General features: G+C 41.7%; 1 protein-coding gene across 2 annotated transcripts in view; it reads right to left on the reverse strand.

Moving 5' to 3' along the window:
* Window positions 1-264: 264 nt before the first annotated feature.
* RECK (reversion inducing cysteine rich protein with kazal motifs) overlaps window positions 265-24,315 on the reverse strand; it is an 88,024-nt gene continuing 63,973 nt past the window's right edge. For both annotated transcript variants that reach the window (XM_054502547.2, XM_054502548.2), the window contains 11 exons: window positions 23,791-24,003; window positions 22,076-22,212; window positions 19,056-19,196; window positions 16,513-16,701; window positions 14,599-14,721; window positions 12,188-12,359; window positions 7,532-7,724; window positions 5,739-5,949; window positions 3,960-4,033; window positions 3,011-3,166; window positions 265-1,887 (listed from right to left, as the gene is read on the reverse strand). In XM_054502547.2, coding sequence (XP_054358522.1) covers window positions 1,666-1,887; window positions 3,011-3,166; window positions 3,960-4,033; window positions 5,739-5,949; window positions 7,532-7,724; window positions 12,188-12,359; window positions 14,599-14,721; window positions 16,513-16,701; window positions 19,056-19,196; window positions 22,076-22,212; window positions 23,791-24,003 — 1,831 coding nt within the window. In that variant the 3' untranslated portion in view covers window positions 265-1,665. The remainder of the gene's footprint in view (window positions 1,888-3,010; window positions 3,167-3,959; window positions 4,034-5,738; window positions 5,950-7,531; window positions 7,725-12,187; window positions 12,360-14,598; window positions 14,722-16,512; window positions 16,702-19,055; window positions 19,197-22,075; window positions 22,213-23,790; window positions 24,004-24,315) is intronic.

The raw sequence follows: 24,315 nt of genomic DNA on the forward strand, positions 1-24,315 counted from the left end.
CTTTTTTTTTTTGAGACAGGGTCTCACTCCGTCTCAGGTATGAGACAGGTTGGTGTGCAGTGGTGCGATCTCAGCTCACTGCAACCTCCACCTCCCAGGTTCAAGCGATTCTCCAGTCTCAGCCTCCCGAGTAGATGGGACCACAGACATGTGCCACCACACCCGGCTAATTCCATGACCTCTTATCCCAGAGCAAAGGACACAGCTCACCTAAGGGTGATCAGTGGTTTCCTTTTTGAATGTCAACATTGCTTAGAAGCTGCATGATCATATAAAAATTATTTTTATTAAAATAGAAAAGCTTTCCAGTATATTGCATTAAAGACATTTATACAGAAAAAAGGCAATTGCAACAAGCATGCTACATCAGTACTGACATATTCTGAAAGCTTTAAGTGCCCATTTTTCAGCAACATTTTGGTATAATACGCATATCCCTATGTATTTCAGAGGGTACATATAATACTGAAAAAATACTTCATGTAAAATCTAAGTTCATGTGCATACACACAAGAAGTATTACATCAAATAGCTTATTTCAAACTGTGAAACACATTCAAAGTATTCAATTTCTTAGACAACATGCAGACATTTTAATACTCAGCTTGACACTTTTAAATATATAAACCACAATTCTTTATACTTCTATATCAAAAAAGAAAGTCAAACAGAACACTTATCTACATTGTGCATATCACAAAAAGCAAATGTGTTTTCACGAACGGAAAGTACTGGGTTAACACACATGATTGTCATTTTACAAATATGGCTATTCACCTTCTTCATAATAAAATAGAAATATAATGTATTATTTACATGAACTACTCATTATTTCACTTTTTGGCAATTATATAAGTAGCAGCAATTGGTTTAAAGATTGATGTTTAAAAACTCTACATTTAACTCGGATGAATACCGATGAATATATATCTGGTTAATATAAAAATTGCATAATGCAAGATGCTTTGATGCAATGTCACTTCTCCCTTTCACAAAAGTCATAGACACAAATCCATGACCAGTGAGCCTGTCGCTTACAACATATAACTATATGAGTGTCATTTAATCAGCTTGCTTTTGCATAACACAGTAGTTGGGGTTCTGAATTAAATTTCTGTAATTTAATGCAAATTTGCCTGATAATTTACATAATAATTTCAAAGATGCTTTATCTATATTTCATATTCTCTAATGGCAGTGGCTGTTTACTGGGACCCCTAACTTCTAGCCAGAGTAGGTAATTATCTGTAAACAAAACAAATGCAACGGGAACCTTAATACTTCAAAAAGAACTCTGAAGTGAAGTTTGTAAACCTGATAGTAAAGTGAATTATCTTTCTGAAAAGTGGTCATCTCATTTCCCAGCGATAAATTTGCTTTAGAGTGGGGGACCCGTATCGTGAGGAAATGTAAATCATACGCAGTGGTCTACCAGGAAGAGACATTCTCTTTTCATTAGTATTTGGAACAACACATTTTAACATTTGTAAAAGCAAAACAAAAATCCTACTAATATTGGCGGATTAAAAAAAAAATACTGTGTGGTGAATAGAGGTGACATGTGCCTTTCCTTGGCCACTATTCAACTACAAACCAGCAGTCCTGCATGTCTTTCTTAAGGCAGGAGAGTGAGGTGGAGGAGCATTCTGCACTTTCCGTGGGCAGTCAGTTATATGTCCAGAGCAAGTGCAAGGCAAGGCCCAAGCTGAGGGGAAGGAGGAAGGAGTGGCAAGAAGGCCTGGCCCTGATGCCGGCTGATGGCACACTGCTGGAGACCTGTACCTGGGAAATGATGAGGGCAGAGAGAGGGACATGGGATGCCAAAGTCGGGCTGTCAGAGTTGATAAGGGACTCAATCTTCTCTGCTTCTTTATTGCAGGCTTCAATCTGTGAGGAGAAACAAGATTCTTTTAATATAAAACCACAGAACGTTTTCAACGTCAAGCCAGACAAATTCCACATATATCCTAAAAGTAGCGTGGCCTCAGAGGGCATTTACTTTCTCTTTGTCCTTCTGTTCTTATCCAAAGTAACATTTTATTATAGTTTTAGTTTATTACATAAATATAGCAGCATTAATGGAAATGAAACCAGAAAAGAAATAACTGGCTGTGTGTGGTGGCTCCCGCCTGTAATCCCAGCACTTTGGGAAGCCAAGGTGTGAGGACAGCTTGAGCCCAGCCTGGGCAACATAGCAAGACCCCATCTCAAAGAAAAGAAAAGAAGAAAAAAGAAAAGAGAAAGACAAGAAATAATCCACAATGCCACTGCCCTAATCAATCAACTGTTTTCATTTTTCCATGTCTGTTACCCACACCTCTTACCCATATTTAGACTTTATCTTTACATGGTTAGTTGGGGTCACAGGGAATACAATTTTAATGTCCATTGAAACATGAAAAGGAAAACAATTGGACTAGATGAGCTTCCTAGTGATTCATAGACTGCTTGCCTTCGTTCCCTTTCCTTGAGCCCTCACTGCCTTTGATGTTGAAATTTGGGTCTACGTGAGTGGGGTTCTACATGTCTCTAGACTGATGAAGAAACACTGGAGCCCACAAGACCAGCTCTGATGGGATCTTCCTCCACAGTGGGCACACAGCTCTCAGGAGACTGGAGTCTATTCTGGCTTTATCACTGCATGACCTGCACCAGTTCCTTCCCCGGCTTGGGCCTCAGCTGCCTCGTCTGTACAATGGGTGGATTAGAAACAGTGATTTCTCGGACCCCTTCCAGCTGTACACACTCCCAGTTGCAGTATCTTAATCCCTCCCCTCCCCTGACGCCTCTGCATCCCACTGTCAAATGTGCACCAGGTCTCAGCCACTGGCAAACTGCTCAGTACTTTAGAGATTGCCTTGCTTTTCTCCCTCCTGCCCCACTGAACTTCCCAGATGCCTCCACTCCCTTACCCACAGATCCTTCCTCGGTCTTAGTTTGTGCCCACCCCCTCCTAGGTGCACCAAACTTGAAAGTGACAAGATGGCTTCACAACGTGTGCTGATCTCACCTGCAGAGCTTTTGGATAGTGATCGACGGGAATGATCAGGATCACAATTTCTGATTCAATGCTGAAGTATCCAAACACGTCACACTGTGGGACAGACACGTGCATTCGGATTTTCTGAAGTATTTCCAGAACTGTTATTGGCTTTTTATTTGTTACCTGGAAAGAGAAAACATGCTATTACCTGAAAAAAAGAATTCCTATGACTGCCTAAGCTCCCTTGCTTTGGGCTGCCAGCTGAGGACGCTCTTTTGACCACACAGCCCTCAGCGGAAGGCCCAACCACAGCTTTGCTAGGCCAAATTCTCAATCTCCGGTCCATCACAATGGGGTTTTGCCTGACTGAGAAGCTCTGTAGTGAAGATAAATACTCTCACTAGAAACACTTTGTAAAAAGTGACTGTTCTGAGATAGAGGTCACAGGGTTTTTAAAAATACAGGTGTTTGTAATCAAAATGGGACTAAATCTCTAGGTTGTGGCAAGTGTTGGGTGCAACATTTCTGGAGCCCTGTGATGGTGCAGAAAACAGAAAGGACAGAACTATGCAGGGAACGGGCAGGGCTCCAGAAGGTCCCCTCGGGAGGCACGGGGACTGGTGTGAGGGGAGGTGACCTCGAAACCACCTGGGCACCCACCAGTCTCTGGCTACCTGGCTCTGCCTGCAGCCCCACGTATGCTTACTGTGCCAGCAGGGACCTTTTCTAAGAAAGGCTCAGGCTGACTGTGATGTGCACAGCCAGGGTGTAGAGGGGAGGAACATGGGCTTGGGAGGCAGCCAGCCTGGGTGCAAACCCTCGTCCTACTGATTAAGGGCTATGTGGCCCTGGGAAAGTTGCTTTTCTGAAGATTAGTTTCTTTATCTATGAATGAGGACAACACATTCTACTCTCTAGGATTACTGAGAGGCTTAGCAATAAGATTTCAATAGCATCTGCATATAAAGCAATTTACCTTAGCAATAGTATCCAGTTTTTCTTTGTCAAATAAAACTCTTAACATCCCAGCACATAATGGGCAACAAGCACCTGTATAACAGAAACCATTTTATGTGTGTTCAGAATTAGAAACAAAGAGAATTTAAAATCCTTAGTGAAATGTCCAGCCCTTCATTTTGGGCAGGAGAGTTACAGTGTCCTTCCCAAAGACTGTACCTTTATATAAGTTCCTTGACCAACCTGGAGTCCTCTCATCTCTACATTTACCAAAATCCTTCCTCTACCCCTGCTTTTTATCCTTCACCACTCCTTGGAGTGAGAAGGCTGTGGTGCAGATAGCACAGAGAGAGCTGGCTTTTCAAGAGACCTGGGGCCTGATCCTGGTCTGCCTCAAAACTCACTGTGTGATTCTGGGCAAATGCTTCTGCCGGGCCTTGTTTCCCTGTCTGCAAAATAAGGGAGTTGGTGTTTCAGGGGTTCCATGAGTGTTTGATTCAAATTTATTTATTTATTTTTTTTGAGACAGAGTCTCGCTCTGTTGCCCAGGCTGGAGTGCAGTGGCATGATCTCGGCTCACTGCAAGCTCCACCTCCCGGGTTCACGCCATTCTCCTGCCTCAGCCTCCCGAGTAGCTGGGACTACAGGCACCCACCACCATGCCCGGCTAATTTTTTTGTATTTTTAGTAGAGACAGGGTTTCACCGTGTTAGCCAGGATGGTCTCGATCTCCTGACCTTGTGATCCGCCCGCTTCAGCCTCCCAAAGTGCTGGGATTACAGGCGTGAGCCACCGTGCCCAGCAGATTCAAATTTAATTTTAAAAATTATTTTAAACTGCTAAAACCCATAACAGAATATGGCATAATCAAATATAATATTGTGCCGTATTTTAACACAACAGAGATTTAACCAATCCATTAGCAGCCTCTCTGCCCTGGGCCCCTCCGATTCCCCTTCGTTTCGTGTCATCGTACTTGCTGCCATCTGGTTTAGTGCGGATTTGCATGGCAACTTGTGTTTGTTCTGTCGCCTCCCTCAGAACATGGTCTCCAGAAGGAAAAGGCCTTTGTTTTTCTCACTGCTGTGTCCCCAGTGCTTAGAGGAGCGTCTGGCACATAGTGAAAGCTAAATAAACATTTGATGAATTAACGGATGGAGGAATGAACCTGTTAGACTCCAGATTAACCTGTTCTGTGCAGACTTGGAATAAAGTCTCTTCTGCTACTTCTGTTTGACTAAGAGTGTGAGATTGTAAGGTAAGCTGTTTTAAAAAACTGTTACTGCTAAAAACAGTCTGTATGAAACAAAACTTTTCTGATTATATGCAACTAAAACAATTAAATTAGATGTTAAGGTCAATCTAAGACAACAACCATCTTCTATTTCTCTCAATTTCAAAAGTTTGTGTTCATCAAAACTACTTTAATTATTCATTAATTAGTAATTCATTATTCATTAACTTTGTAATAAGTAAACATTATGCATTTAATAACCCTAATTTTCATAATTGAATACTGCTTTATCTGTTTATATATTGGTGTTTTGTGTAAGATTTAGCTTGAGAAAAGGCTGCTGTATTGTTTTAAAATAGCAGGACACCAGATGATATCGAAGGCAAGCCCTAGTTTTTTAAGATCAACCCAAAGTAGTGAGTATGATCAGCATAAGAATCTCTTCAAGACTTCCTGAAAAATGTAAATGAACTAGTTGGCTCTCTTCTCAATGACTCACTCTCTGGAGGTGGATAAGCAAATCTTCCCAGTCCTCCCCTGTCCACCCCGATGCTGCCAGCCTACCCGGTGGGATGATGGGTTTGCATCCAGCTGCCAAGAGTGAAGGACACTTGACAGAAGCACACTCGGCAACGGAGCTGTGCTCTGAGAGGACCCCAACGGCCTGGCAGTCCCCATAGTAATCGACCGCCACGCGATCCGAGTAGGCAGCACACACGCTGCTGTAGGTCTCACCATTGTGCCCACATACGGGCTCGGTTGCTCTGCAAAAGGGCTGAGGGCAAACAAATCACATTTAGCCTGGAAATGTCTATGTTATACCTTTCCCAACCAAGAGTACACAGCGTGCCTCCCTATTTTCAGGAAGGAAAAAAGACACAGGTATAAATTACGGGGACCTCTTAAGCTCCTGAGGTGGGCTAAATGCTGGGGGGTGGGGGAGCAATATGGGTGTCTCCAGATGAGCTGAAAGATTACTTTTCTCAGCCTCTCTGGGATCTGGGTGCTTATTCCATGTGAACTGATAAGAGATAAAAACCTTCTTTCCTGCTACCTCTCTCCGCTCTGCTCAGACTTCTATTAGTATCCCAGAAGCGCCTCTTTAAGACGACCAGATCAATCTTCATGCAGATGCAGAGGTCCTATCATTTCATGCTGGGTATGGGATAAGGAGAGGGAGGAGTTGGGGGAGCAGTGGGGTAGACAGACTCTGGAGCCAACAGGTAGGTCAGGCATAGATCAGAGAAAAATCACAGCCAGGAGAAGGGAACAAGTAGGGGAAGACAGAATTCAGGGTAGACGGGATCAATGCAAACGGCACAGAGGCTCTGAGAGAAAACAAGCATGTTTCAGGGAGACATCATGATGGAATTTTTCTAACCATGAAGACCAGAGAACGTGAAGCAATCATCTTAAGTGTTAGCTGGTTGTGGGCAGCGGATGCTAGGCCCAAAGCGGGGCCCCAGGGAGAGGGGCAAGCATAAAATCAGTGGTGCATGTGAGAAGCCTCAAAAGGAATTGTCCTTGGTTTTTTCTTTCTTTTTTTCTTTTTTTTTAGACGGCGTCTTGCTCTGTCACCCGGGCTGGAGTGCAATGGCATGATCTCGGCTCACTGCAACCTCTGCCTCCTGAGTTCAAGCAATTCTCTTGCCTCAGCCTCCTGAGTAGCTGTGATTACAGGCGTGTGCCACCATGCCCAGCTAATTTTTGCATTTTTAGTAGAGATGGGGTTTCACCATGTTGGTCAAGCTGGTCTTGAACTCCTGACCTTGTGATCCGCCTCTTCTGCCTCCCAAAGTGCTGGGATTACAGGCGTGAGCCACCGCGCCCGGCCCAGTTTTTTTCCTTAAAACATAAATGCAGATTCCACAAACCTAAAAAACTGAGAGATAAGCTGATGTAACAAGACATTAAGTCTTAGAGAAAATTTCAATGACTCTTCAGTACCTTGGGAGGTGGGACTGAAGTGGGAAGAGTGGGAAAACTTTTCTTGGTTTTGACTCACATTCTTCCTGCTTTGTTTCTTAGTGAGGGCCCAGAGAACTATGAGAAGTAAGAATGATGTTGACCATGCCAGGGGTGTGAAACTTTTAAGTTCTTTTCCTAGGAGTGGACTGCAAGAAGCCACTCTCTGTTCTTACTTGTACACCAGATGTGCAAAGGTACACAAACTAGCAAGACAGCTTCCAGAGTTAGGAGAAGGAGCCGGTCTTCCTTTTTAGTGGAGGACTGGGTGCTATAGATTTGACAGGATTCACAGAAGACCCTCAGCTGGTCTTACTGTTGATTCATCTGTAAAAGATCATAAACCAATTTTATCCCTAGTGTACTTTGTTTTGTCAGCCAAAGCACTGTACCTGGCAGGGGCCTTTGTAAGAGAGGCTTTTTCCTCTTTGGTATAAAGTGCAGAGATTGTTGTGCTCCATGTGGTCTGTGTCACAAACAGGATCTTGGACCTGGTCACACGCGAGCTGTCTTGGTACACACTCATACTGGCTACATCCAAATTTATCAAAAGTCGTCAGGCAGACCTGTGGTTTGGGTATGCACCTGAAAAAGATGAATGCAGCACCATGAGCCAATGTAGGGAGGGACTGTGGTGGGGCTAGCAAAGCACTAGATGAGGATAGGAGGCTGCAGAGAGAGCAAGAGATGAATCAGGACAGTCCTGTCTCCAAAGAGCTTATGTAGAGTGGGAGAGTCGAGCCTGTATATACAGTAGGCTAAAAGGTAGAAAAGACGCGCACAAAGCTTGTGGGGATGAGTCATTCTCGTCTGGGGAGCCTGAAGAAAGCATGGGGAGGAGGCAGTGTTCTAGCTGGAGCCTGGGGGGTAAACGGGGCAGCATGGGCTTGCCAGGCTGAGAGAGCAGCCATGAACACAGGTGTGATGCTCAAGGAATGTGGTGCTGGGGAAATGGCAGGTGATCCACAGGGTAGGAGCCAAGGAGGCACAGACAGACCTATAGCAGCAGGGCCATGATATGAGGCCAACAGATAGGCTGGAGCCTAAGGCTGGAGGCCTTGCATTCAATAACAAATGAAACACTTCCAGGGGCTTAACTTTCAGCTTGGCTAATATGAGTCTATCTTAAGAAAAGGCCTCGGCCAGGCGCGGTGGCTCACGCCTGTAATCCCAGCACTTTGGGAGGCTGAGGTGGGTGGATCACCTGAGGTCGGGAGTCGAGACCAGCCTGACCAACATGGAGAAACCCCATCTCTACTAAAAATACAAAATTAGCCGGGCGTGGTGGCACATGCTTGTAATCCCAGCTACTCAGGAGGCTGAGGCAGGAGAATCGCTTGAACCCAGGAGGCGGAGGTTGCGGTGAGCTGATATCGCACCATTGCACTTCAGCCTGGGCAACAAGAGCAAAACTCCGTCTCAAAAAAAAAAAAGAAAAGGCCTCACTCTTTGTCCTAAAATAATTCAGGTTTTTGTACCTACAAGACAGAGGAGCTGATACCAGCTGGTTGCAAATGACTGAGAGAATGCCACCATGAAGATGGTCTTTCCTAGGAAGATGAGGACCTTGCTTCATTCTCAATTCCTGAGCTCCTTCAGAGGGGCTAGGGATGATGACTCTTTTCTTCTTTAGGCTTTTTTCTGCTTTCCTAATTTTTATAAAGGGTTTACATAACTTTCTATAAGAAGATAAGACCCATGAAAATGTTTAGCTTTCACTGGTATTGTAAGTACTAAGATATATACATTTTAGTTTATAAAATAAAAGAGGAAGCATATAGTAGCTAGTGTTATTTTAATTTCAAAGGAAATGATTTATATTCTTTTTAGGGCTAACCTCCTGCACCAAAATCACTACCACCACCACTATGCATGAAATGGTTTGAAATTACAATGCACTTAGTTATGGTTTTATGGAAATTTAAAATATTGGAAGAGAAATAATGGAAAATAATATTTAGAACTTCATTACCTACTAACATGCCAGGGATAAGAAACAGGAATATCAGGAGAAATTTGGTAATTTTGAGAGAAAAAGTCAATTTGAGTATATGGAAATAAGAGGATCATAAAAAAAAGATTGAGAATCTGGGGGCAAATAAAAGTAAACATGAGCAGGGCAGACACTTGATCTGTCTTGCTTGTTGTTATGTCCTAATGTATAGAAAAATGCCTGGAACATCAGTAGATACTTGATGGATGAATACAATTCTTAACAATTATTATTATTATTATTATTATTATTTGAGACAGAGTCTTGCTCTGTCACCCAGGCGGGAGGGCAGTGGCATGATCTCAGCTCACTGCAACCTCTGCCTCCCAGGTTCAAGAGATTCTCCTGCCTCAGCCTCCTGAGTAGCTGGAATTACAGGCGTGGGCCACCACGCCTGGCTAATTTTTATAGTTTTAGTAGAGACGGGGTTTCACTATGTTGGCCAGGCTGGTCTTGAACTTCTGGCCTCAAGTGATCCACCCACCTCTGCCTCCCAAAGTGCTGGGATTACAGGCATGAGCCGCCATGCCCGGCCACAATTAATTATTTTTTGAACACATAATACAAGCCCACGGTGAAACTGAAAAAGTATAACATGGTATACAATGAAAAATAGTCCTCCCTTCTACTCTTGTGTCCCAGACACCTAGTTCCCCTCCCTAGAGGAACCACTATTACCAATTTCTTTCTTTTAGTGTTTTTTGTTTGTTTTGTTTTTTTTTTAGATGGAGTCTTGTTCTGTCCCCCAGGCTGGAGTGCAGTGGCACCATCTTGGCTTACTGCAGCCTCTGTCTCCCGGGTTCAAGCAATTCTCCTGCCTCAGCCTCCCAAGTAGCTGGGACTACAGGTGGGAGCCACCATGTCTGGCTAATTTTTGGTAGAGAAAGGGTTTCACCATGTTGCCCAGGCTGGTCTCGAACTCTTGAGCTCAAGCGATCTGCCTGCCTCGGCTTCCCAAGGGATTACAGGTGTGAGCTACCACTTTCTTATTTATCCTTACGGATATATTTTATGTAAGGATAAGCATTTATATGTGCATTTAAAACTGCAAATTTGGCCAAACTGCCCTCCATAAAGGATGTACCAATCCTCCTCCAGCTCCCTCTTGTATGAAAGCAGCTATTTCCCTATACTATGTTATCAAACTTTAGCTTTGCCAGTCTGATAGATGGAAAATGGTATACGATTATAGTTTTAATTTAATTTACATTTCTCTTAATATGAGGAAGGTTAAGCATTGTGGCAGATTGGCTAGATGTTTATCAAATTCACTTCACTTTCTTCCTGGGTATGTATCTAAATTGTATCTCCCAGTCTCCCTGGAATTCATTATGGCCAACTAACTGAGTTCTAGACAATGGAATGTGGCTGGAAGTAGTGAAGAATGTTACTTTTAGATGTGGCCTATTAAAGCTTCTTAAGAGCAGTCCCCACTCTCTCCCTTCTCTTATCTGCTGTCCAGATGCAGAAGACACAGAAGAGGACTAAGAGGACTATGAGGCTGTAGGAGAAGACTGGGTCACTATACGGAAGGATCCCACATCTCTGAATGACCACATGGAAAGCTGCCTGCTGAATAAACAAATGGGCTCTATGTAATTATCTACTCTGTGAAATTATTGATATTTTGGAATTTGTATACAGTAGCTAGAATTACTTACCCTCACAAATAAAAGTATCTTTTCAAATGTTTAAGAACCATTTGGATTTCTTTTTTTATGTTTATGTCCTTGGTCCATTTTTCTATTAGGTTATTGATCTCTGTCCATTTTGATATTAGGTTGATCTTTCTCAAACTGATTTGCAGGGGCTCTTTATATTACAAGGACATCAGCGCTTTGTGATATTCCTTCCAGTGTGTCATTTGTCTGTTACCATGCAGAAAATTTTGAGGTTCATGTAGCTGAATTTTTCAATCTTGTATATACTCAAGAAGGCCTTCCCACTTTGACATTTATTTTTATTGTTTTATTATAAAAGCAAGACAACCTTATTCAGAAAGGCTAGCCAATGGAGAAAACAAATGAACAAATATTAAGACAATTCTCAATTCTACCTCCTGACACAACCTGTATTATTCTTTCAGCTTATTTCTTATGCATTGCATCCAAACTTTCTTGGATTAGTTTCATTGTATAAACTTTGGCAGATGGATGACTAATTCTTTGCCATTTCTTTTAACACATGAGAAAGTCTCCCCCTCCCTCCATATTACACCAGGGTTTTCAGGATGGAGAAGCAGCAATTGCTTAGGAAAGCACTGTGGCATTGGAATGTGTACTGTTCAGGTCATTCAGGCAAGCCAGTAAACACTCTGCTTCCAGAAGGCTGTAACCTAAGGGTCAGCAAGATGCCTGCCATGGTGGCTGCCCCATACAGAAATCCATCATTAAGGCTGGGGAAACTGTCTTCTGAGCTTAAGTGAGGAAACAGCAGAGAAAGGAGCTCAAAACAAATAATTTCAAATAGTGAAGTTGCATTTCCAGAGATTTCTCATGTCCAATTTCTAAAATGGTTGCATATAACTAGAAGAAAATTTCCCTTGACTATCAGGTGACAGCTACTAATAAGAATACACCCTTTTCTCTCGTCTCTTCTGCTACCTCTCCTTATGTTACATTTTCTGTTTCAGTCTTACAGAACTGCTTTAGTGCCCAACAGACACCATGTTATGGAGATAACAATGTTATGGAGATAACATTTCCAGCAGCCACGACTCTTGTTAGTCTGCCTTCACTACCACCTCTTTTTCTCTACTGCAAACCTTGCCTGCAATCTCTTACTCATCTTTCTAGATTCAGCTAGGTATCACAATCTCTAGAGGCTCCCCCAGGGCCTTCCCCAGGCTGCATTAACTGCCCTACTTCTGGGCTCTCAATCGCAGCACCTTATCAAGCAGCTTTACATGGCTCTCTTTCCCTCCAGACTCCAACCAAACTCTTCAGGGCAGAAGTGATTTCTTAATTTACCTTTGTGTTTTCACTGTCTGGTATATGGTAGATGCTTTGTAAGTACTAGTCTTCAACTGAAGAAAATAAGAAGCCATTTGACTTACCTTTGGTTTTTCTGGCAGGGATTAGGATTACATGGATCCTTTGACATGCAAGATCCAAACTCAAACTGATGGTCTTGAAGGCCCACACAACGAGCAATGCAGGCACTGGGGTAAGTGCGCCCATTCTGCCCACATACGGGAACAAACTGATCTGCACAGTTACAGGGCAGACCTGAGGAGAGGAAAGAGCCTCAAAAATATGTATGTGTATATTCCCCTCCCCTTATATTTCCTTGTTAAGGCAAACCATGAGCAATCATGTGAAGGTCTCATGTTAAAATAGAATTGTAAATTAAGTCAGGAAAAACCTTCTCTCCAATCTCTGACAGGGTTTTTTTTTTTTTTTTTTTTTTTTTTTTTTTTTTTTTTTTTTTGAGACGGAGTCTCGCTCTGTCACCCGGGCTGGAGTGCAGTGGCGCGATCTCGGCTCACTGTAAGCTCTGCCTCCCGGGTTCACGCCATTCTCCTGCCTCAGCCTCCCGAGTAACCGGGACTACAGGCATGTGCCACCATGCCCAGCTAATTTTTTTTTTTTTTTTTTGGTATTCTGACAGGGTTTTTAAAGGCAGCAATGCTCTGAATAGCTTGTCTGCAAGATGGCTTTCCTTTGTCCTTTTTATTGCCAGCTAGTTGAGGGCCCCCTAGACTTTGATCCCAGGTAGAGACCCCTATTAACAAGGCTATAGGTAGGGAAAGTAAAGACTGTTTCTCCCAATTTGGCATATAAAATCTATAATTTAGATGTTTGAAGTCTGATGTGGGGATTTCTTCAATGTTAAAGGCTAATACTAAGCATAAGAAAGAGTGGGCTGAGCTCACGCCTGTAATCCCAGCACTTTGGGAGGCTGAGGTGGACGGATCACCTGAGGTCGGGAGTTCGAGACCAGCCTGAGCAACATGGAGAAACCCTGTCTCTACTAAAAATACAAAATTAGAATGGCGTGGTGGTGCATGCCTGTAATCCTAGCTACTTGGGAGGCTGAGGCAGGAGAATTGCTTGAACCCAGGAGGCAGAGGTTGTGGTGAGCCGAGATCACACCATTGCACTCCAGCCTGGGCAACAAAAGCAAAGCTCCTTCTCAGGAAAAAAAAAAAAAAAGAAAGAGTAAAGGTTGTAGGTTTCTTCCACTCTCATGTCCAAGACAGTAACTTAGAAAATTATTGTAATTTTAAGACTTACAAATTATTATGAACATCTTTCTCTGAGTCACATTTGGAGTGGGACACAGGGTCCCAAGAAATGTGGCACAGTTTTGGGTCAGTAAAATTTCCTTAGTCTGCTAGATCAACAGTCATTGACTTAATTTATCCCAGGACACCAGGGGCCACACACTGTAGGAAACAGGGGTCTTGCTAGTTGTAAAGCTCAACTTCTAAAAACATTTAGACGTTAACAAAAAAATTTTAAAAAGTCTTCCTTGTAAATCCTTTGCTTATTCTTTATCCCCATATCCCTCTATGGTTTCTCTAAGCAGAATGAACAGTCCTCGCTTGAGCAGGGCAAAGGATAATAATAAAGGATGTTGATAATAAAACAGTGAAGGCTGGGGTAGAGTTTGTCCTACCTCTACTTCCTTACCAGTGTGCCATTCACTTCTTATTTCTGATCCCCTTTTTATTTCCGATGGGCTGGAGGTACAAGGTTGGTAAATCCTTACTCTCCTCCACTTCTCCTCCACCCGGCCCCCACCCCTCTCCACATGTAATACTAATTCTGGGGAAAGAAGAATTAAGTTACCACCGCAGCAGCGTGAAATGGGGGCAAGGGCAGCTACCTAGTAACTTTTTACCCACAACCAAAGGTATTTTAGATCTAGGAGAAAGCAGATACCAAGATATACCAGTAGACTGTGCTGTTGCTATTGGCAACAATAGCTTCACGAGAGGAAAGCATCCCATCTCACTAGCCTTTTCACTTACTTACGTTGGTGTAAGAATAATAAGAGCAGCAAAGCGTAGGAAAGTCAAGAAAGTAATATTCTAGGATATTATTGTTTGTGGGAGTCTAGATGAAGAAATAAGCTAAGGTAGGCTGAGGAAGAAGGTGCTGAGAAACAAACTGAGAACACGCATGGACATTTTAGATCATAGCAGTAGGGGTAAATGAGGTATTCTACCAGGTAGAAAAGTTCAATTTAATTAAACCCATTCCAATCACTGGCCCTGTTCTTTTTGACTCATGAAATTCCAGAATATTAGTGCTAAGGGCCCTAAGACACCATTTAGTATAATATCTTCAATTCATAGAGGAAGAAACTGAGATCCAGAGAGGAGAAGCATCTTGCCCTTAGATTCTGTATTGATTTTATTGTGTACATTTGCAGTTAAGACTGGAGAAGCTGCCTTGAAGGGAAAAATGTGTGCAAAGAAATGATGGCTCCTAAGGACAGACTCTGGGCAATCATGGTCACCTGTGAAGGTACGACGGTCATCTTCTGAACTGTGCTCACTGAGGCAAAGGCGGGTAGAACACACCAAATTGCCAGCAAAACAAGAACAGACATTGCAGTCAATACTAAAGGATGTTCCATGACCTGACAGAAAGAGAAAGAAAATGTTGATCTATATCACGCATTGAGAAATAGAGCACATATTACAATTTTAATGGTTCAACAAGTTTTAAAATAGAAATTTCTTTTTTTTTTTTTGAGACAGGGTCTCATTCTATCGCCCAGGCTGGAGTGCACTGGCGTGATCCCAGCTCACTGCAACCTCCGCTTCCCGGGCTCAGGTGATCCTTCCACCTCAGCTTCCCAAGTAACTGGGACTATAGGTGTACACCACCACATCTGGATATTTTTTGTATTTTTTGTAGAGACATGGATTCACCATGTTGTCCAGGCTGGTCTTGAACGCCTAGGCTCATGCCATCTGCCTGCCTCGGCCTACCAAAGTTCTGGGATAACAAGCATGAGCCACTGTGCCCAGCCAGAAATTCTTGAAAGATGACTTCTGAATATACCAACTAGAGTAAAAGCTGTGGTATTTATATTTTCATATTTGCCTCCTATCATATTCCTCCAAGCCCCTGAAGTGCTGGTCTTACCAGGCTGCTCCCTATCCTCTAAGAATGTTTCTGGCTGCCTCTTCTGCTTTGAAAGCTCATCTCTCCAGGGCCAGACCTGATGCCATCTTTGGATAAAAGACTCTTCTGATGCCCTGGCAGGAATGCCCAGCTCCCAGAAGAGCACTTGGTCTGCAACTTATTTTGGCTCAAATTCTCTCATCTTAACACATAAAGCATGATCTCATCCCCCATCCCGGTTTCAGCTCCATAAGGCACTAGTATGCTCTTTTGTACAGAATAGGCATTTAGTCAGTGAAATGTTACAGAAGGAATGAATCTGTCCTGATATTTTCTGTGATACAAAGTACCTACCTTTATAGTTTAGTCAAGCAGAATATGGATTGAGAGATAAATACCTGACTTGCTCTAAGGCAGAAGTTTGAGAGCTAATTTTAGCCAAGAGCACTCTTCTTTCTAATCAAATCTCACACAGAAGAGTAAACCAAAAAGCATATAAAAGCTGAACTACTACGGTTGAAGGGGTAGGGGATGGAAGTAAAATGGGGTAGCAGAGTGAGCTTGTGGGGAGGGAACAGATCCTCAAAAGCGGTGTTTTTTCACAATTGTTTGAATTCATATATTGACATGAATAGTTGTTGGGGCTACAAGCAAAAGATGGTTAAGGAAGCAGTGGAGTCTAAGATTTTTAGGGAAGGTGGTCAAAGTACTTTTTAATGTACTTTTTTTCCAAACTCCTAACAGTGTAGTTTCTATACACACTTGCTTTCCATGATGTCAAAATCTGAGTTTCACTTCTAGTGAAGTGAGGGTGGGGTGGGGTATACCTGAGGAAAGGGTTGGGGGAAGATTACCTGTGTCCTTGCCTGTGAAGGGTAAGGGATTTGGAGTCAACTAGACCTGGAGCAGAATCCAGCTTTGGTCATTTACTAGCTGGGTGACCTCTTTAAGCATCAGCTTCCTCATCTATGCAGTAAGGGTAATACAGGTATTATTATTACCTATATCAAAGTGTAACTTGGAGGATTTAATGAGATAATGTAAGGCAAGACTTAGCTTTGTGTTTAGCACATGATTAGAATTCAATAAATATTAATTATTATTAGCCATTAGCCCCCTATTGAGGGGACTTCTAAAGACTTCCTTAGAAGTCCTAGTGCTCTGTATAGTTTGAAAAATACTGCCCTGGAGTATCTGATATGCAGACCTTACTCTTTGGTCAGAATCTATCCAGTATTCTTCCTACAAAGTAAAAATAACTAAACTCATATTAAGAACAAAAACAGAGCTTAAGACTCACTTTTTCTTTTTCCTCCAACAATACAAGACTTCTGGAGGTCTATACAGTGCATTTCCATACAGTTTTCTAAGAGTCCACTCTGTCCACATGAACAGATTTTATAACAACCAACTTCCCCTGCAGATGATGGCACCTGAATTAGTGTCCCTTGACGGACAATGAAATCAGAAGCTTCTCCCAGTTTGCAACCTGTAGAAGCAAAAATTAGCTGAGAGAGATGGTACTGTTCTATGACTTTGTTTTATAACATTAGCTATACACTTGATAAAAGTCTTACAGGTACTAAATCACTATTAAAGATTATGTAATAGAACTTTCACCAAATTAAGGAATTCTTTGGTTCACTGGCCAAAAACATACCTCTCAAATTAAAATTCCATATTCTGGAGGATGGTGGTGATTACAGATCTGTACGCCAAAGTGACCTATCATTCAGTATAAAAGCGCTGTAAGATATGTAACTTTTTATTTGTAGGGGCTAGTAAAAAATATTTTAAAATCACAAATATTTTTAAAAATGGAATAGGGAAACTAACAGTATTTTTTTTTTTTTTTGAGACGGAGTCTTTAGTGGCACGATCTTGGCTCAGTGCAACTTCTGCCTCTCAGGTTCAAGCGATTCTTCTGCCTCAGCCTTCTGAGCAGCTGAGACTATAGGCGCATGCCACCACACCTGGCTAATTTTTGTACCCGGCTAATTTTTGTATTTTTAGTAGAGACGGGGTTACACCATATTGGCTAGGCTGGTCTCAAACTCCTGACCTCGTGATCCACTTACCTCAGCCTCCCAAAGTGCTGTATTTTTAGAATAATACAGCCTCCCAAAGTGGCCAGTATTTTTAGAATAATATTGTTCGGAAAAACTTTTAGTGATGGAAAACAAGTATACCTTAAATTCAAGGAAAAACTGAATATTTGGGTGGGCTTATGGAAAACCCGTTTTCCATTTTCTATCTTATTATATGATGGGTTTTCTGAGTTTAATGAAACAAGAGGATTCTGAATTGAATTCTTTTTTTTTTTTTTTTGAGATGGAGTCTCACTCTGTCGCCCAGGCTGGAGTGCAGTGGCACAATCTCAGCTCACTGCAAGCTCCACCTCCCAGGTTCATGCCATTCTCCTGCCTCAGTCTCCCGAGTATCTGGGACTACAGGTGCCCACAACCATGCCCGGCTAATTTTTTTTGTATTATTAGTACAGACGGAGTTTCACCGTGTTAGTCAGGATGGTCTCAATCTCCTGACCTCGTGATCTGCCTGTCTCGGCCCCCCAAAGTGCTGGGATTACAGGTGTGAGCCACTGCGCCCGGCCCCTGAATTGAATTCTATATTTAAATAATATGAAATACAGATGTCACCATTTTAAGTAACTATATCTTATTTTCTTGCCAAAGAAAATACTGACCAACTTATAATGTAAGGGTAAATGGACAGAAAATACTATCTTGAAATTTAAAACAGTCCAACATGTCCAATTTTGACAGGATTATGACTCTATAGCCAACATATTACAGTATTACACATATATTATAGATGATCCTTTGGGACATCACGCTTATTTCATCTTTTGCTTTATTTTACTTTAAAAATATTTTAAGGCCGGGCGTGGTGGCTCACACCTGTAATCCCAGCACTCTGAGAGGCTGAGGTGGGTAGATCACCTGAGGTCAGGAGTTCAAAACCAGCCTGGACAACATGTTGAAACCCTGTCTCTACTAAAAATGCAAAAATTAGCTGAGCATGGTGGTGGGTGCCTGTAATCCCAGCTACTTGGGAGGCTGAGGCAGGAAAATTGCTTGAGCCCAGGAGGTGGAGGTTGCAGTGAGCCGAGATAGTGCCATTACACTCTAGCCTGGGTAACAAGAGTGAAACCCCATCTCAAAAAAAAAAAAAAAGTTTTTTTAAAATCTTGATTCTAACATGATAAAGAAACATTCTCAATTGGGAAATAGATAAAAAGAAGCAAAATGTTGCAACAACTATATTCTAAAGGGATTGACAGAAAGATAAAGACTATCATAATTCTATGGGATAAAAATCCTTCAGCCTTAAAGTTATATACATTTCAACATAACATTAATCTTTATGGAGATAGCTACACATTCTATTGAGTATGCTATTTCTGTATATACTAAAGGAAAGAAAAGAAAAAACATGAACAATGTAGAGTATTTTTTTTCAAACATTACAACATAGAAGAGAAAGTACAAAAAGCTGGTCTGAGCTTCTTTTCTTTCATAGTCTAGAACCCTGCAACTCATGAGAGTCAAGTTTTAGACTGTTATTATTAGTTTACAATTTAAATAACAGTGGAGGATTACAAGTGTCTGTCTTTTCCTGCTTACATCAATAATACATGTTTAATGAGAAAATCTCAAACATTATAGAAAAACATAATATAGAACATGAAGTCCCTCATAATCTCACTCCAAAGATAACCCCTATATTACAAAAGGAGCAGGATTGAAAAAAAGAAAGATAGCTCCTATAAAGAAACACTAGCAGCACCTATCCATCCTCTTCTCACACCCACCTACCTCTTACCTTGAACACAAAAGTATGGAAGACAGGGATCTCCAGATGGACATCCTTTTCGGTTCACTTCACAGAGCTCATTGGCAGGGCAAGGATTTGGGTTACAGGGATGAGTCACTTCTTCTACAATGTTACCTAAAGTACTTGGCCCTGAAAAAAACAAAACAGATTAGTTTAACCAACCTAAAAGAATAAGAGAGAACTGTAAATTATCTGAATTAATTATGGCTGGAATAAATGAAGAGCTCATGAGCATAAAGTAAGGCCTGATTCTACCAAGCTATTAAAACACCGAGATTCTTTCATTTGTGAAATGATGAATTTAGCATAAACATACATTCATTCATCTTTTTAATTTATTGGGATCTACAATATTCCAGGCAAGGTTCTAGGTGCTGGAGATACAGTGATGAACAAAATAGACAAGTCTCTAACATAGAGTTTACATCTAGTAGAGAAACAGACAATAAATATACTATGTATGAGCCGGGCACAGTGGCTCACACCTGTAATCCCAGCACTTTGGGAGGCTGAGGCGGGCAGATCACTGGAGGCCAGGAATTTGAGACCAGCCTGGCCAACATGGTGAAACCCCGTTTCTACTAAAATATAAAAATTAGCTGGGCATGGTGGCAGGTGCCTGTAATCCTAGCTACTCAGGAGGCTGAGGCAGGAGAATTGCTTGAACCCGGGAGGCAGATGTTGCAGTGGGCCGACATCACGTCACTGCACTCCAGCTTGGGAGACAGAGTGCGACTCTTTCTCAAAAAAAAATCCAAAAAAACCAAAGCCCCCCTGCCAAATTTAGCTGGGCATGGTGGCATGTGCCAGCTACTCGGGAGGCTGAGGCAGGAGAATGACCTGAACCTGGGAAGCAGAGCCTGCAATGAGCCGAGATTGCGCTACTGCACTCCAGCCTGGGCAACAGAGTAAGACTCCATCTCAAAAAAAAAAAAAAAAAAAAAATATATATATATATATATATATATATATACACACACACACACACACATGCTATGTATGTATATGTGTATATATAAATAAATAATTAAGTCATAAAATTGTAAGTAATAAGTAGTGTCAGGGGATAGAAAGTGACAGGTATATTTTGGATAGGGTGGTCAAATAAGATGTCTAAGAGGGATAATTTAGCTTGTTTTATCATAAATGAGAATTTATTATGGTAATATGTATGGACTCCAAACCATGATTATATTTAACTTCAGAAATCATGGCCAAGGAAGAGTCTCACTTGATAGAAAGCATGTGTGATATTTAAAGAGATATTTAATTTTCCTCCCATTGATATAGTTTCCTTCTACACAAAGATTTGCCTGCTGTAATAGAATCTAGAATTATAAATACAATAAGTGTTGCTTACTTGATTTTAGGCCAGACTCATACTCTAAGACTAACAGAGGTATAAGGGCCCTTGGAGTTCATCTCATTTTGCCTAATTATTTCATAAATAGGGAAGCCGAGGCTCAAAGAAGTGATCTGCTCAAAGACACAAAGGTCTAAATTCCAGTCTAATGCTCTCTTTTTTGCTATATTGGTCACAAAGGTTAAGGGACACAGTTTGTTGGCCTTGAGAAAATATGGCAAATACTACCAGCTACAAATCTAGCACATACTTTTCTCTCCCTGATTACTAAAAGATCTCCAATTTTACTTAGGGCCGCAATGGGCCCAGAACTAAAAAAATAACCTTTCTCAGTTTTCCTTACAACTAGGGGTGGACAGTGTGACGAGGGAGAAGTTGTTTGCTCTCTCCCTTCCTTTTTACCATCTGGAACTAGATTATGGTGGCTAGAACTCCAATAGCCATGTTGTGATGACAAAGTACATGAAGTAATCTTGATGACTGAAGCTAAATGCTAAGAATGGTGGGGAAAGATAAAAGGAAGCCTGGATTCCTGATGATGAAGCCCTAGACTATTTGTTTCTGGGCTTTCTTTTACTTCTATTTGTTCTGTTTTTTGTTAATCCTATCTAACACAGGAAAACAAAGCAAGTAGGAGCTGACTTCACTGTCTGCCTTTGTAGCCAGCTCATGGCACAGATGCCCCCTGGTGGCAGCCTAAATACTTCCCTTATCTTAACTACTGGGTGTGTAGGAGTTCTACTTGTCATCCCCTGGTTTCCACCATGTATTGGTCTCACCGCCAAGAAGCTGAGCTCCAGCTCCAGGATCCCTCAATGAGACAGCAACATGCTCTTCTAGCTTTTGGCGGGAGTATTTGGCAGAGAAAAACTGAAGCAGTGAGATAAGTTCCATTTTTATAGCTAGACCATCTTTTTTTTTTTTTTTTTTTTAGATGGAGTCTTATGTGTCGCCCAGCCTGGAGTGCAGTGGTGTAATCTTGGCTCACTGCAAGCTCCGCCTCCCGGGTTCACGCCATTCTCCTGCCTCGGCCTCTGGAGTAGCTGGGACTACAGGCATCCGCCACTAATTTTTCTGTGTTTTTAGTAGAGACGGGGTCGCACCGTGTCAGCCAGGATGGTCTCGATCTCCTGACCTCCTGATCCGCCCGCCTCAGCTTCTCAGAGTGCTGGGATTACAGGCTTGAGTCACCATGCCTGGTCTAGACTATCATTTTTTATACCTTGTTGGGTGAGTAAGTCCAAGCCAATTCCTGGCTCTCATCCACTGACACTGTGATGACAATAGGCTGATAGTCTCTGGGGGGAAACTCCACTTTCTAGTCATTATTATGGTAAGAAGACAGCAAGGATATGGAGCTGGTTATCTGAGAATGCTGGCCCCCTGGGTCACTGCTTAGAATTCCTGACTGACAACAGTTTGTACCTCCTCAGACTGATAGAATCACTTCTGCTTACATATTTTAAAACAACAATTCTTTCCTGGGCCAAAAAGGCCAAGCAAACAAGAGTCTGTGATTGAGATGGTTATCATTGAACCCCATGTTCTCAACAGATAAATGCTCATCCAAAACAAATAGTAAAACAAACAGTTGGAAGAGAGAAGTATTTGAAATCTAAAAACACACATACAAAAAAGTACTTACTGAGGTATGTATCCAAAGGTATACAATTCTTCAGATCATCTGTAGGTGACAGAAGCTCACAAATACTTTCAGCTGTGTGGTCTTCAGGGAATTTGTTCTGGTCTCCACATTTTTTAAGAATCTCCACACAATCTGATCTTGAAAAAAAAATGTACATAAGTTTAGAGCTTGAGGCACCTCCTCATGTTGTCTAGTCAACATCACTTGTTTCTGAGGCTTTCCAGAAAGTGAGCTTTCATAACTTAACATGTTTCATAATTGGCTAAGTATGGCAAAAGAGGACAAGAGTCACAGTAGAGCGCAGGTTGAATAATAAATTCAAAGCACCCCCAACTTTCTGTTGTCTGAGACCAAAGCCCTTACTCAAATTGTACACTTCTTCGTACTGTTACTACCAGCAATGTGGCTTTTCAGTATCTTTGAAAGGAAATTAAATGAAGCTAGTCTGATTTACTCTCTGCAAAAATCATATATCCTCACTTCTAGGACCTTATGCTTGCTTGTTTGCTTGCTTGCCTCTCTTTTCTCCTTCCCTTCCTTATCTAAGTCTGTTTTTAGTTACCAACATTAGCATCTGGCCTATAACGACTAGAAAGTCCACTACTTTAAAATGTTCTTGGTCTTCAATAGGGATTTGACTCCTACAAGTTTTCTGTACTAAGAGTCTACATATTCCCCTCTTGTTGCCTCTTGCTTGTCACCTAATTGTTATATCTCAGTATTTCCCCATCAGGTTGTCCCCAAGCCATGTCAGAGAATAGACTGGACTCTGTTTAAGGTTGAAATTATTAAGGCACCCAGCAGCACTGAGCCACATACCAACAGCTTAGGGGCTGGATATTAACTTGGTTTTGGAAAACTTTTGGAAAAAAAGATATGTGAAGAACAATGGGCAGATTACTATGTGTTAAATGCTTTTGGTTTCACCCACTATAGCAGCTCCTATCTTTACTTGATCCCTGATTTCCTAAGCAAAATAAGCTCCTTAAGAAGAGCAAAGTCGGCTGGGCGCAGTGGCTCAGGCCTGTAATCCCAGCACTTAGGGAGGCCGAGGCGGGTGGATCATGAGGTCAAGAGATTGAGACCATCCTGGCCAACATGGTAAAACCCCATCTCTACTAAGAATACAAACATTAGTTGGGCGTGTAGTCCCAGCTACTCGGGAGGCTGAGGCAGGAGAATTGCTTGAACCTGAGAGGTGGAGGTTGCAGTGAGCTGAGATCATGCCACTGCACTCCAGCCTGGTGACAGAGTGAGACTCCATCTCAAAAAAAACAAAAACAAAAAACAAAAAACAAAAAAAGAAGAAGAAGAGCAAAGTCTAACAGAATATAAGACAAGTACATAAATTAACATATAAAAATAGAATTGTGCATCAGAGGTATTTAATAAATGTTTCATGAACTAAGTTCCATAAAAGAAGTACAAATAAAGGTCTATAGGAATCTGTAGTAAGGATAGATTACTTTCAGCTGGAGAAATCCGGGAAGACTACAGGAATGTCTGGTATTTCAGAGGAGACAAGGACAGCCAGTAGGTGGTGATGAGGGGAGCAGTATTTCAACTAGAGGAGGAAAAAGTGGGAAAGCATTTGACATACGGGGGTGACAGGCAAAGGAAGTGGTAAGAGAGAAAATTCTATAGAGAGGCTCTGGCTAGAGATCATGGAGGGTCTGAACTAAAGCTGGAGAATCATTAGGATGAAAGAAACTTACTTGCAAATAATACTTCCTCGAGATTTACTATGACAAGGTTTAATCTGCAGTGAACAAGCTATTGCTTTCCACATCTCTGGCTGGCACTTTTTAATATCAAGAACAGGTATATTGATAAATGGCATCTTTATGCTTCCTTTCTCCCACAACTTCATGTCATTCATGGCTCCTTGATCTGACTGTGCATTACAACTTCTGAAAAGTTCTGTTGGCCTAAAGAGAAAAAAGGCCAGAAAGAATCAAGAGGCAATTATTTTCTAGAGAGAAGCAATGAGTAAAATCCTGACATACTAATGCATCATAAAAATCTGGTTTTCTTAAGAAAGCACATACAACCCATGAAAGGATATCAGCTTTGACTGTATGAAGATTCAGTGTAGACACTAGCATTAAACTCTGATTGCATGTTTTCTTTTTAACAGATTCTTGTGGGGCAGTTTAAAACTTCACAATGCTCTTAACAGGACTATTATCCCCAGACTATCCCATTTCATTTCATAAAATAAATATTATGAGGCCAACTTT

The sequence above is a fragment of the Pongo pygmaeus genome, chromosome 13, assembly GCF_028885625.2.
Source record: "Pongo pygmaeus isolate AG05252 chromosome 13, NHGRI_mPonPyg2-v2.0_pri, whole genome shotgun sequence".
NCBI lineage: Eukaryota > Metazoa > Chordata > Mammalia > Primates > Hominidae > Pongo > Pongo pygmaeus.